We start from the raw sequence: 11,414 nt of genomic DNA, 5'->3' as shown, positions 1-11,414 counted from the left end.
GGTTTGGGGGACCCGGGGGGGATAGACGGGGTGGGGGTCCCGGGGGTGGGGGTCCCGGGGGTGGGGGGGTCCCGGGGGGACTGGGTGGGGGCACCCAGGGGGGGACGAGGAGGGAGGGGGGCCCTGGGGACGGGGGGTGGTTCCCTGGGGGGGGGAAGGGGTACCCCCCCGGGGTCTGGGGGGTGGGGGTCCCCAGTGAGACGGGGTGCCTGGGGGCGGGGAGTGGGGCACCCAGGGACCGGGGCACCCAGGGACCGGGTGACCCCCGGCACCCCGTGACTTGGGGGGGGGGCACATGTGGGGCAGGGAGGAGTGGGGTGCCCGGGGGGGTGCAGGGTCTCCTGGGTGGGGGACAGCGATGGCTGCACCCCATCCCGGAGCACCCCGCTCCCTCCTCCGGGTCCGGGGGTGCCGGGGGCCCCCCCACCCCGGACCGGGCCCGTGCCCTTGGGCAGGGCAGGCGCCGCGTCCCGCTGACGTCCGTCCTAAAGATAGCCGGGGCGGCCAGGCCGCGGCCCTCCCCTCCCGCGCGGGGCACCCCAAAGGCCGGCGGGGGGGACCCCGCTGCCCCCGGCCACCCCCCAAAGCTGCCTCTGGGACGGTGCCAGCGCTGCCGCTTACGGGTGGCCGAGGTGGCCCCGGCATGGAGGGGGGAAGGCGTCAGCGGCTCGGGGGGGCGGTGGGGGTCCCGCACCGCTCCCACCCCGCTCTCCTTCTCCCCACAGAGACCCCGGGCCGGAGGCAGGACCCAAGATGGGGGACGACTTGGGGTGCCGGGCGCTGCTGGCCGTGCTGCTGTGGGCCCCCTTCCTCGGGGGCGCGGCGGGGGACCGGGCGGAGGACGGCCAGGACGGCTTTCCGGGCCGCGCTGCCGCCGCCGATGACCTGCTGTCGCGGCTGGGCCGAACCGCCTGGGAGGCCCTGGAGAGCTGGCTGGGCCCCCAGCCCCTGCGGCTGGTGGCGGAGGTGAGGTCCCGGTGCCGCGGCCCACGAGGGAGCCATCCCCGCTGTCCCCTCCAGCCCCCCAGCGTGGGGACACGGTGGGGGGCTGCGTCCCACCCACCCGCCGCCAACCCCTCGACTCCCCCCGGGCCCCGGCACCGCTCCCCGCAGCCCCGTTTCTCCCCGCAGAGCCTCGCCGCCACCCTCTGGGTCGTGTCCTCGGGGATCTCGGCGGCCCTGACGGCGCTCTGCGGGATCCTGGGGGATCTCCTGGCCGCCTCCGGCGTTAGCGGTGAGCGGGGAGGTGGCCGGGAGCGATAACCGGGGCGAGCAGCCCGGCTGCGGGACGGTTTTGGCACCCAGCCCCTGTGCCACCGTCGTGGCCGTGCCGCCGGTGACACCCGCTTCCCTCCCAGGGGACCGGCTGGTGCGCGTGGCGGCGCTGGGCCCCGGCGAGGTGCAGCGGGTGCTGCTGTGGGGGCTGGCTGCCCTGCTGGGCTCCTGGCTGCTGTCGCGGCTGCGGGGGCTGCTGCTGCCCGCGCTCCGCTGGGTGAAGCTCTGCTGTTTCCTGGGTGCCTTCCTCCACGTCGCGGCCTCCCAGGAGAGCCCCACGGCGCAGGCGGGGATGCTGCTGGGGCTGTGGGTGCTCTACGCCCTTCTGGGGCACCTGGTGGGACCCCCCGACCCCAGCAGCCAGCTGAATGCTGCCGTGCGCAGCCTGGAGTGGAAGGTGGAGGAGCTACGGCGGCGGCAGAAGTGGGGGGGCCCCCGTAACCGGGAGGAGTGAGCCACCCACCCCCCTCCCGGGGGGACAGCCCGCCCCGCTGCACCGTCCCCAGCGCACCCCAGTATGCTTGGCTCCGTCCCCCCAAGCGTGCGTCCTCCCTGCTGAGCCCCCACACCCCTTCCTCTGCCCCCCACCGCTGCTCCAGTTCTCCCTGGGGGCCCTGCTCCCGTTAGCCCCCCCCCCGCCCCGGGGTGGACGCCAGCCCCGGAGCCCCCCACTCCGTCCTTCAGGGGACACAGAGGAAGGGCCCCCCCACTCCATGCGGCACCCCCAAAGCCGGGGCCCCACTCCCTGCGCACGCACCGCAGTGCCTTCACGCGAGCCAAGAGTGCCTTCCCCGGGGAGGGGGTCCTCCTATGGCTCCGGCAGCCCCCCCCGTGCCCCCCCCCCAGCCCCAAACTCAGGCCCGCCATGGAGGGGAGGAGAGGAGAGCGTCCTAATCCCGGTCCGGCCGGCCTGGCGGCTGTTGTGCCCATCTGGGCACACAGAAGGGAACTCGCTCCCCACCCCGGGCCCAAAACGGGGGCTCTGCTCACGCCGGGGGGGACGCAGCCCCCCGGGGGCCAGCGGCCGGGCCCCGCGCTGTCAGTCCTTGGGTTTTAAGCTGCTTTTTAAACTGTTTTGATATGGGATATCTGAATAAACAACGGTTTCATCCCGGCCTGGATCGGCTACTCTCCCCGCACGGAAAGGGCACGGGGAGCAGCGAGCAGGTCACCCGCTCCGAGCCGGGAGCGTTGGGGCTCCCCTTGGGGGCTGCCCGGCCCCCCACGCCCCACTCGGAGTGGGCAGGCGTGGTGGGGCGCGGGTGGCTCGTTTCTGGGGTGCAGGGAGGGTGCCGCACGCTCGCCCCACGTGTGTCCTTCTCCCTCTGTTTGCCGAGGCCGGCGCTGAGCGCAGAGCAGGGGGGGTTTATCCGTACCAGGATCCGGCCCCTTCTCCGTGTCCCCATCGCCCTCCAGCCGTCCCCGCTGCCCTGCTGCCTCCCTCCCGCTGGCTCCGTGCCCCCGGCCACGTCTGCCCTCCAGTCCCTCCCGTGTCCCCAGTGCCCCCCAGTCGCCCGGATTGGGGTGGGGCAGGGAAGGATGGACACTGGCCCAAGAGTCTCTCCCATGGCCCGTTGTGCCCAGCGCTGTGCCCGGGAGTGGGGATGGGGACGGGGAACGGGGATGGGGAGCGGGATGGAAATGGGGAGCAGGGATGAGGATGGGGAGTGGGGAGCAGGGGTGGGGATGGGGAGCGGGGATGGGGAGTGGGGAGCAGGGGTGGGAATGGGGAGCGGGGATGGCGAGTGGGGAGCAGGGGTGGGAATGGGGAGCAGGGATGGGGATGGGGAGCAGGGATAAGGATGGGGAGCAGGGAAGGGGATGGGGAGCAGGGATGGGGATGGGGAGCAGGGATAAGGATGGGGAGCAGGGAAGGGGATGGGGAGCAGGGATGGGGATGGGAGCAGGGATAAGGATGGGGAGCAGGGAAGGGGATGGGGAGCAGGGATGGGGAGTGGGGAGCAGGGATGAGGATGGGGAACAGGGATGGGGATGGGGAGCAGGGATGAGGATGGGGAGCAGGGATGGGGAGTGGTGAGCAGGGGTGGGGATGGGGAGCAGGGATGGGGAGTGGTGAGCAGGGGTGGGGATGGGGAGCAGGGGTGGGGAGCAGGGATGGGGAGTGGGGGGCAGGGGTGGGGATGGGGAGCAGGGATGAGGATGGGGAGCAGGGAAGGGGACGGGGAGCAGGGAAGGGAATGGGGAGCATGGATGGGGAGCAGGGATGAGGATGGGGAGCAGGGAAGGGGATGGGGAGCGGGAGCAGGGATGGGGAGTGGGGAGCAGGGGTGGGGAGCAGGATGGGAGACGGGAAGGAGGAGCATGGATGGGGAGCGGGGATGGGGCACAGGTGGGGGAGCAGGATGGGAACGGGGATGGGGAGCAGGATGGGACCGGGGAGCGGGCACGGGGACGTGGCTGGAGCGGTGCCCGGCGCTGCGCAGGGCGGCCAGGGCGGGCGTTTAGGACCCGGCGGGACGAGGCGGCGCCGGTGCCGGTCCCGCCCCGGCCCCATTGTCTGGGCGCGGAGGCGGAGGGACGGGAGCGGCGGCGCCGCTCGCACGGACGCGCCGCGGAGCCCGCCCGGCCATGGCCCCCGCACCGGCCCCGGCCCCGGGGCCCCGGCTGGCGCTGCTGGCTGCCGCCCTGCTCTGCGCCTCAGGTGAGTGCGGCCGCACCGGCACCGGCACCGGCACCGGCACCGGCACCGGCACCGGCGCGGGCAGCGCCCGCAGCCCCGAGCCGGCGTTCGCAGCCGCTCGCGGGGGATCCCCGCCATCCCGCCGGGATCCGCTGCCACCGGCGTCCCGCGATCCGGGGCCACCTGCCTCCCCCGCCTTCGGGATGGCCGGGATCCGCTCCCCCCGCCATCCCGCCGGGATCCGCTCCCCCGCGCAGGCGGGACCTCCCTCCGAGGCGGCGGGGAGCCCCCCCCCCCCCCCCCCCGCCTGGGATCCCCCGCGATCCGCAGGGGAGATCCCCCACGGAACGTGGGATCCGCTGGGATCTCGGCGGGGGAATCTCCTCCCCATCCACCCGGGATCCCGGCAGTCCCACGGGATCCGCTCCCCCCGACCCACGGGATCCGGTGATCTGCCTCGGTCCTCTCCCCCCCTCCACTCACCGGATCCCGCACGATCTGCCCGGAGAGTTCCCCCCTCCCATCCCCGCGGGGAGCTGTGGATCGAGTGGGATCTCTCCCCGGGCCCGTGGGCATCCCGGTGGGATCTGTTCTGGGCATCCCAGTGGGATCTGTTCCGGGGATCCCGGTGATCCGGCTGCCCCGATCCTGGAGCCCACCCTGCGGGACCCGGCACCGTCCCTCTCCCCAACCGGGGGAGCGGGTCCCCACGGTGCTGGCAGAGCGGAGCAGCCTGACGAACGCCGCTTCGTTAGCGGGGAGCAGCCAGGCCTGGGGGAACCGCGCTGGCACCCCACCGCTGACCCCGGCACCAGTGGGGTGCCACGCTGCCCTCCGGCACCCACTCCTGGGGGGCACAGGGGGCTGCAGAGGTGCAGCGTCACGCAAGGGACAACCTCCTGGCGTGCGGGGACGTGGGGTGACCCTGTCCCCGAAGGGGCTGGGATGGCCGGGGGGGGCTGTCCGGTGCCACGGTAGTGTGGGGTGCCACGCTGCCGTCCGGCACCCACTCCTGGGGGGCACAGGGGGCTGCAGAGGTGCAGCGTCACACAAGGGACAACCTCCTGGCATGTGGGGACGTGGGTTGACCCTGTCCCCGAAGGGGCTGGGATGGCTGGGGGGGGCCGTCCGGTGCCACGGTAGTGCCGAAGCCGGCTTTCTTCTCGCGGCACCACGCTGCACCCTCAGACACGGCCGTGGGTGCGGAGACCCCCGGCTCGCCACCCCAGGGCAGCCCTTTCCCTCCGTGGCCCCCGAGGCCGGTGACACAGCCCCTGTCCTCGCAGCGAGGGGTGACGGGGACCCCCCCGACCCCGTGTACCTGCCAGCGGACATGGAGGTGTTCGGCGTGCCGGAATACTACCGGCTGCAGCGGGTGGACCAGGACCTGCCCGCCAACGCCTCCCTGCACACCCGCACCGAGACCTACCTGCTGCTGCGGCACGGCTCTGCCGCGCGGCCCCTCGTCCAGGCCACCTACCCGCCCTTCGGCACCCGGCAGGTAAAATGGCCCCCGCTGCCCCCACCGCACCGGGGCAGCCCGGCCCCCCGCCACCATCCCGGTCTCTTTGCAGGAGGTGCCCACGGAGACCCCCCCGGAGAAGGACGGCTCAGCAGCCTGGGCCATCCGCGCCGTCTCCCTCGAGAGTGCCGTGTCCCCGGCCGAGCCCTTCGCCCGCGTCCTCTTCCACCTCCAGGGTCCCGACTGGCTGCCCGGGGAGCGGGATCACCCCGGGGAGCGGGACCACCCCGGGGAGCGGGATCACCCCGGGGAGCAGGACCACCCCGGGGAGCGGGACCTGCCCTGCGTCACCCTCCATGCACGCCACCGTGGCCGGGTGGCCCGCGGGACATGCCGCCTGCAGGTCAGTGCCACCCACCGGGGCTGGAGCCCCCCCCGGGGGGGACCACCCCGCTCAGCACCCCCCACCCTGAGCTGTGGCCCTGCTCTCCCCTCCAGGCACCCCTGGGCGTCTGCGTGGTGGAGCTGGAGATCCCCTCGCGCTGGTTCTCCCCAGCATCCGCCGCCCCACGCAGCCGCCGCCGGGCTGCCGAGCCCCCCGGGCGCCCCGAGCACCCCGAGCCGGCCGAGCTGCACTACGGCGTGGTGGGACCGGGGGAGTGCGGCCGCACCGGGGGCCGGGAGCGGAGCCGCGGCGGGGAGGCACCGCAGTACCTGGGCACGCTGGAGCTGCGGGCGGCCGAGCCGGCGCGGCGGCAGGAGGTACGGCTGGATGACAAGGTGCTGCTACGGGTGCCCGATGCTACGCTGCGCCCGGGGCAGCGCTTCACCGCCACCCTCGCTCTGCGGCACAACTTCACCGCCGACCAGCTGACGCTCCGGTGAGACCCCTCGGGCAGGCGGGGGACCCCCGTGGAGGGTGGTGGGTGCCAGGAGGGGGACGTTGCGTGACGGGGGTCTGCTGGCAGGATCAAGGCGAAGAAGGGGCTGCAGGTGGTGGCCGCCCGCCCCGGGTCCCCCACCGCCTGGACCGCCCAGCTGGAGCGCACCCGGGGTCCCAAGCACTCGACGGCCGTGGTGACCTGCCGGCGGAGCGGGGACGCCCACGGCGGCGGGAGGTAGGGAGCAGCACGGCACCCCGGTCTCCAGCGGTCCCCAGTACAGGAGGGGGCTTCTGCATGGGGGACCAGTGCAGCCCAGTAGTGCCCAGTCAGAGCAAAGGGGACCTGTGCATGGCACTGCCCTCATCCCAGTATGATCCAGTTGGAGCAGGGGGACCTGTGTGTTGCACCACTCCCATCCCAGTATGGCCCAGTTGGAGTAGGGGGACCTGTGCATTGCACTACTCCCATCCCAGTATGGCTCAGGCAGAGCAGGGCGACCTGTATGTTGCACCACCCCTATCCCAGTATGGCCCAGTTGGAGCAGAGGGACCTGTGTGTTGCACCACTCCCATCCCAGTATGGCCCAGTTGGAGCAGGGGGACCTGTGTTTTGCACCGCTCCCACCTCAGTATGGTGCAGGGGAACCTTTGCGTTGCACCACTCCCATCCCAGTATGGCCCAGTTGGAGCAGGGGGACCTTTGCATTGCACCGCTCCCATCCCAGTATGGCCCAGTTGGAGCAGGGGGACCTTTGCGTTGCACCGCTCCCATCCCAGTATGGCCCAGTTGGAGCAGGGGGACCTTTGCGTTGCACCACTCCCATCCCAGTATGGCCCAGTTGGAGCAGGGGTAGCTGTGTTTGGCACCGCTCCCATCCCAGTATGGCCCAGTGGGGGGGCTGGGGGGCACGGGACAGCCCCGACCCCTGTGCGGTGGCGCAGGGCGGCCGACTCCGCCGCGTTCCTGCACCTGGACCTGGCGGTGGAGAACGGGACGGGGGGGCTGGCGCCGGCGCGGCCCCTCACCTGGCAGGTGGAGTACCCCGGCCAGGACCCCGAGGCTCAGAAGGACAAACTGGTGTGGGAGATCCAGGTGTCGGAGCGGGACGTCCGCGCCCTCGTCCCCCTGGTGCAGGTGGGTGCCCCCCACCCCGGCCGCCCCACCGCGGCCCCGTGGGGCCACGCGCTCAGCCCCACTTTGCCCTGCAGGAGCTGGAGATCTTGAACACTGCCCCACTGACGGGGGTCCCCCGCGCCGTGCCGGTGAAGCTGGTGGCGGTGGAGGCGGGGGGCGGCGTGGCGGAGCTCACCGAGCCGCCGGGCTGCGAGTCGGCCGACAAGCAGGTGCTGCAGGTTAGTAGGGCTCCCGGCATCCCCCCACCCTGCCTGAGGGCTGCCCACTGCCCCTGCCCCTCTGCGTGCCCCCCACCCAGGTCTCGGATGCCTGCGACGCGGTGTTCGTGGGGGGCAAGGAGAGCCGGGGTGCCCGAGGGGCGCGGGTGGACTTCTGGTCCCGGCGCCTGCACGCCTCGCTGCGCTTCACCGTCTGGGCACCGCTGCTGCCCCTGCGCGTCCAGCTAGGTGACACCGCGCTGGAGCAAGTGCGGGGCTGGCGCCTGCCCGGCGGCCCCGAGAGGTGAGTCCGGTGCCCGGAGGGGGTCCCCCACCACCGCCTCCTGCCACCGCGGCGGCAGGTGAGGAGGGAGCTGAGCCCCCACCGCGCTCGTGACGTGCCCCTGCCTCGCTGAGCCCCATGGTGCTCGAGTACGCGTCCCTGCCCCGCTGAGCCTCGTCGCACTCGTGACACATGTCCTTGCCCTGCTGAGCCCCGTGGTGCTTGGGGTGCGCACCCCTGCCCCACTGAGCCCCACAGCACCCATGAGATGCGCCCCTGCCCTGCTGAGCCCCACGGCACTCAGGACACACGTCCCTGCCCCACTGAGCCCCACTGTGCTTGGGGTGGGCACCCCTGCCCCACTGAGCCCTCATGCACTCGTGACACATGTCCCTGCCCCACTGAGCCCTGTGGTGCTGTGCACCCCTGCCCCGCTGAGCCCCCAGGCACTCGTGACACGTTTCCCCCCATGGCACCTGCCCCATCAGCTTCGCTGAGCCCCGTGGGGCTCGTGACACCGATGTCCCCGCCACCCCCAGCGCTCCGGCAGAGGCGGAGGAGCCCGGGGAGGAGGCTGAGCGGCGGGCGCGGGGCTGCCGGCCCCAGTACCAGCGGACGGCGGTGAGGGTCCTGGCACACTTCGTAGCCCACCCGCTCGACGGTGGCCGTCACCTCGCCTACCTGCCCGGCCCCGACTGGCTCCTGGATGTCACCCACTTGGTGGCCGGCCGGACCCGGGTGCAGGACCCCCGCGTGGCCTCGCTGGAGGGGGGCACCGTGGTGGTTGGCCGGGAGCCCGGGGTCACCTCTGTGGAGGTAGGCTTGGGGGCTCGCTTTTTGGGGGGGATGCCAGGGTTGGGGGGGGGTCCTGGGGGCAGAGGGAGAGGGAGGGAGAGAGATTGGGGTGCTGGAGGGGGGCCTGGGGGGTGCAGGGCTGGAGGGGGGATTCTGGGGGAGTGGAGGGGCTGGAGAGAGGGAGTTGGGGGGCTGAAGAGGGTCCTGGGGGGAGAGGGAGGGAGATGGGGGGCTGGAGAGGGTCTTGGGGGCAGAGGGGGAGCTGGGGGTGCAGGGGCTGGAGGGTGATCGTGGGGGGGAGCTGAGGGGGTGCAGGGGCAAGAGAGGTGGAGATGGGGGGCTGGAGGGGGTCCTGGGGAGAGAGGAGAGCTGGGGGGTGCAGGGCTGGAGGGAGGGAGGTGGGGGGACTGGAGGGGGTCCCAGGGGGAGCTGAGGGATGCAGGGGCTGGAAGAGAGGGGCCCGGACGGGGCGGGGGGTAGAGGACGGAGACCCGGAGGCCGTGAAATCTGGGGGCTCACAAGGTTCCCCCCGTGCCCCCAGGTCCGCTCCCCGCTCTCGGACTCCATCCTGGGGGAGCAGATGCTGGTGGTGTCGGAGGAGAAGGTGACGGTGACGGAGCTGCGTGCCCAGCTGGTGGCGGGGCTGTCCCTGACGCTGCAGGCAGAGCCGGGTCACCCCGCTGTGGTCACCGCCACCGCCCAGGGGACCGTCACCCTGCGTACCCCCAAACAGGTGAGAGGGGTGTGGGGGGGCTGATCCTGGCTGCTCGGGGGGCGGGCGGTGCTGGGGTGCCCGCTCGCCCAGCCGGTGCCATCCCGCCCGGCATCCCTGGCAGGAGGCGACGCTGTCCGTCTGGCTGTCCTTCTCCGACCGCACGCTGGCCCCGCTGGAGCTGTACGGCTGGCAGGACGCGGCGTTGACCGTCACCTCGCTGGACCCCGCCGTGGCCACCGTGGGGGGCTCGCCCGGTGTCCCCGCCGCCCGCCCGTGGGTGGTGGCCGAGGGGCCGGGGCGGGGGGCTCTACTGCAGCTCAGCCTGCACCCCCCAGACGCCTGCCGCCGGGGACGGCACCGGGCGGCCGCGGTGGCCGCCGGCACCGCCTGGCTCGAGGTGGGGTCCGGCCGGCGCGCCCCCACCCCTGGCAGCCCCCGGCCCCGCGGTGGCCGTCCCCGGCCCAGCTCGCCCTTCCCGCGGGCCGAGGGGGCTATGTCGGGGGAGGCGGTGACGGCGGCCAGCGAGCCGCGGCGGAGGGTCCCCGCCGGCGTGGGACCTGCCTCCACCAAGCTCCAGGGGCTGGGGTCTTCCTCAGAGGAGGAGGAGGAAGGCTACGGCCACGACCGCGCCGGCGGGGAGGAAGAAGAGGAGGATGAGATGGTGAAGGCTCCCGAGCGGGTGACCGACCTGGAAATCGGCATGTACGTCCTGCTGGGCGTCTTCTGCTTGGCCATCTTCATCTTCCTCGTCAACTGCATCTTCTTCGTCCTGCGGTACCAGCAGAAGGAGCTGCCGGACGCCGGCGCGGCCCCCTCGGCCCCCCAGCCCCACAACTGGGTCTGGCTGGGCACCGACCAGGAGGAGCTGAGCCGGCAGCTGGACCGCCGGCAGCCCGAGCCCCCGGCCCCCGAACCGGGCACCGAGGCGGGGCGCTGCTGCTGCGGGGAGCCCCCGGGCACCACGCCGGGCTCCGAATCGGGGGGTCCCCCCGGCACCCCGACACCCGGGGCTCCCCTGCCCCGCAAGGAGGGGGGTACGCCGGGGGGCGGCCGGAGGAAGCGGGTGGAATTCGTCACCTTCGCTCCCCCCCGCGTCCCCGAGGAGCCCCCCCAGCCCGTCCCCAACGTCCAGTCCATCCTGGTGGCCAGCGAGGATGACATCCGCTGGGTGTGCGAGGACATGGGGCTGCGGGACCCCGAGGAGCTCAGGAGCTACATGGAGAGGATCCGGGGCAGCTCCTGACCCCGGGGGGGGGCAGCCCCCGGTCCCCCAGCCCTGGGGCGAACCAGTAAGGGACCGACCTCCTCCCCACGCCGCCCCGGGGGGGACACCCGTCCCCCCCATCCCCTGCCTGCAGCGGGCTGTGCTGCTCCTGGGGACCACTGCTCGTCCCTCCTTGGTGGCCCGAGCCCTGCCCCAGCGGGGCCACCCAAGGGACCAGCCCCAGATGCCCGTGGGGAAGTGTGTGGGGGGGTCTCCACCCAGCTCAGAGCATCCCCCTCCTCGGGGGGCAGCCCCCCCCCATCTCGGTGGCATTGGGGAGGAAGTCGGGGTGCCCTTACTGCTTTGGGTCTCATTGCGACATTGTGTTCATAGTGATGATGATGATGATGATGAGTCCTGTGGTCTGATCCCGGGGAGGGTCCCGTGCCCCCCGCCCCACCCGTGCCATGGGGAGGAGGGGGGCGCGCGCCCTCCCCCCCTTCACCCCGGCCACGCATCCGTTTTGTACGACTGACATTTTCTACCTGTGACGCCCTGGGAAGGGGCTGCCGCGAGGGGCTGTTATTTATGGAAGATTTTTAATTCTGACGTTGTTACAAAAATAAAATATTTAAAAAAGACAGGCAGCCCCCCCACGCCGTGGTGTCTGCTCCCATCACCGGGTACCGGCAGGTCACATCCTGCCAGCGTGCCAGGGCAGGGATGGGAGAGGATGGAGGTGTGGTGCTGGGGGCTTCACCGCGGTGACGCCAGCAGGGACCGGCTCTGCCAGGCACGGCCGAGCCCGCCAGGCTCCCGGGGAA

General features: G+C 73.0%; 2 protein-coding genes across 2 annotated transcripts; both read left to right on the top strand.

Annotated features, from left to right (window-relative positions):
• Positions 1 to 691: 691 nt before the first annotated feature.
• TMEM109 (transmembrane protein 109) lies at positions 692 to 2,396 on the top strand. The gene is made up of 3 exons (XM_059825997.1): positions 692 to 966; positions 1,132 to 1,234; positions 1,359 to 2,396. The coding sequence occupies exons 1-3, from the start codon at positions 754 to 756 to the stop codon at positions 1,727 to 1,729; spliced, it is 687 nt and encodes a 228-aa protein (XP_059681980.1). The 5' UTR covers positions 692 to 753; the 3' UTR covers positions 1,730 to 2,396.
• Positions 2,397 to 3,650: 1,254 nt separating this feature from the next.
• TMEM132A (transmembrane protein 132A) lies at positions 3,651 to 10,644 on the top strand. The gene is given in 12 exon segments (XM_059826091.1): positions 3,651 to 3,835; positions 3,837 to 3,937; positions 5,203 to 5,417; positions 5,491 to 5,781; positions 5,877 to 6,259; positions 6,347 to 6,496; positions 7,204 to 7,396; positions 7,471 to 7,614; positions 7,695 to 7,897; positions 8,416 to 8,692; positions 9,213 to 9,404; positions 9,508 to 10,644. Coding segments are annotated over 12 exon segments (3,456 nt in total). The 3' UTR covers positions 10,630 to 10,644.
• Positions 10,645 to 11,414: the final 770 nt, after the last annotated feature.

Source organism: Gavia stellata, chromosome 17, assembly GCF_030936135.1.
Source record: "Gavia stellata isolate bGavSte3 chromosome 17, bGavSte3.hap2, whole genome shotgun sequence".
NCBI lineage: Eukaryota > Metazoa > Chordata > Aves > Gaviiformes > Gaviidae > Gavia > Gavia stellata.
This window is presented reverse-complemented; position numbering and strand designations above follow the sequence as displayed.

Excerpts from the sequence above, each read along its gene's own strand:
- TMEM109 (XM_059825997.1), top strand. The coding sequence starts at position 754 with ATGGGGGACGACTTGGGGTGCCGGGCGCTGCTGGCCGTGCTGCTGTGG. Across the intron at positions 967-1,131 it reads CCCTGCGGCTGGTGGCGGAG|AGCCTCGCCGCCACCCTCTG; the intron begins GTGAGGTCCCGG and ends TTCTCCCCGCAG. Across the intron at positions 1,235-1,358 it reads GGCCGCCTCCGGCGTTAGCG|GGGACCGGCTGGTGCGCGTG; the intron begins GTGAGCGGGGAG and ends CTTCCCTCCCAG.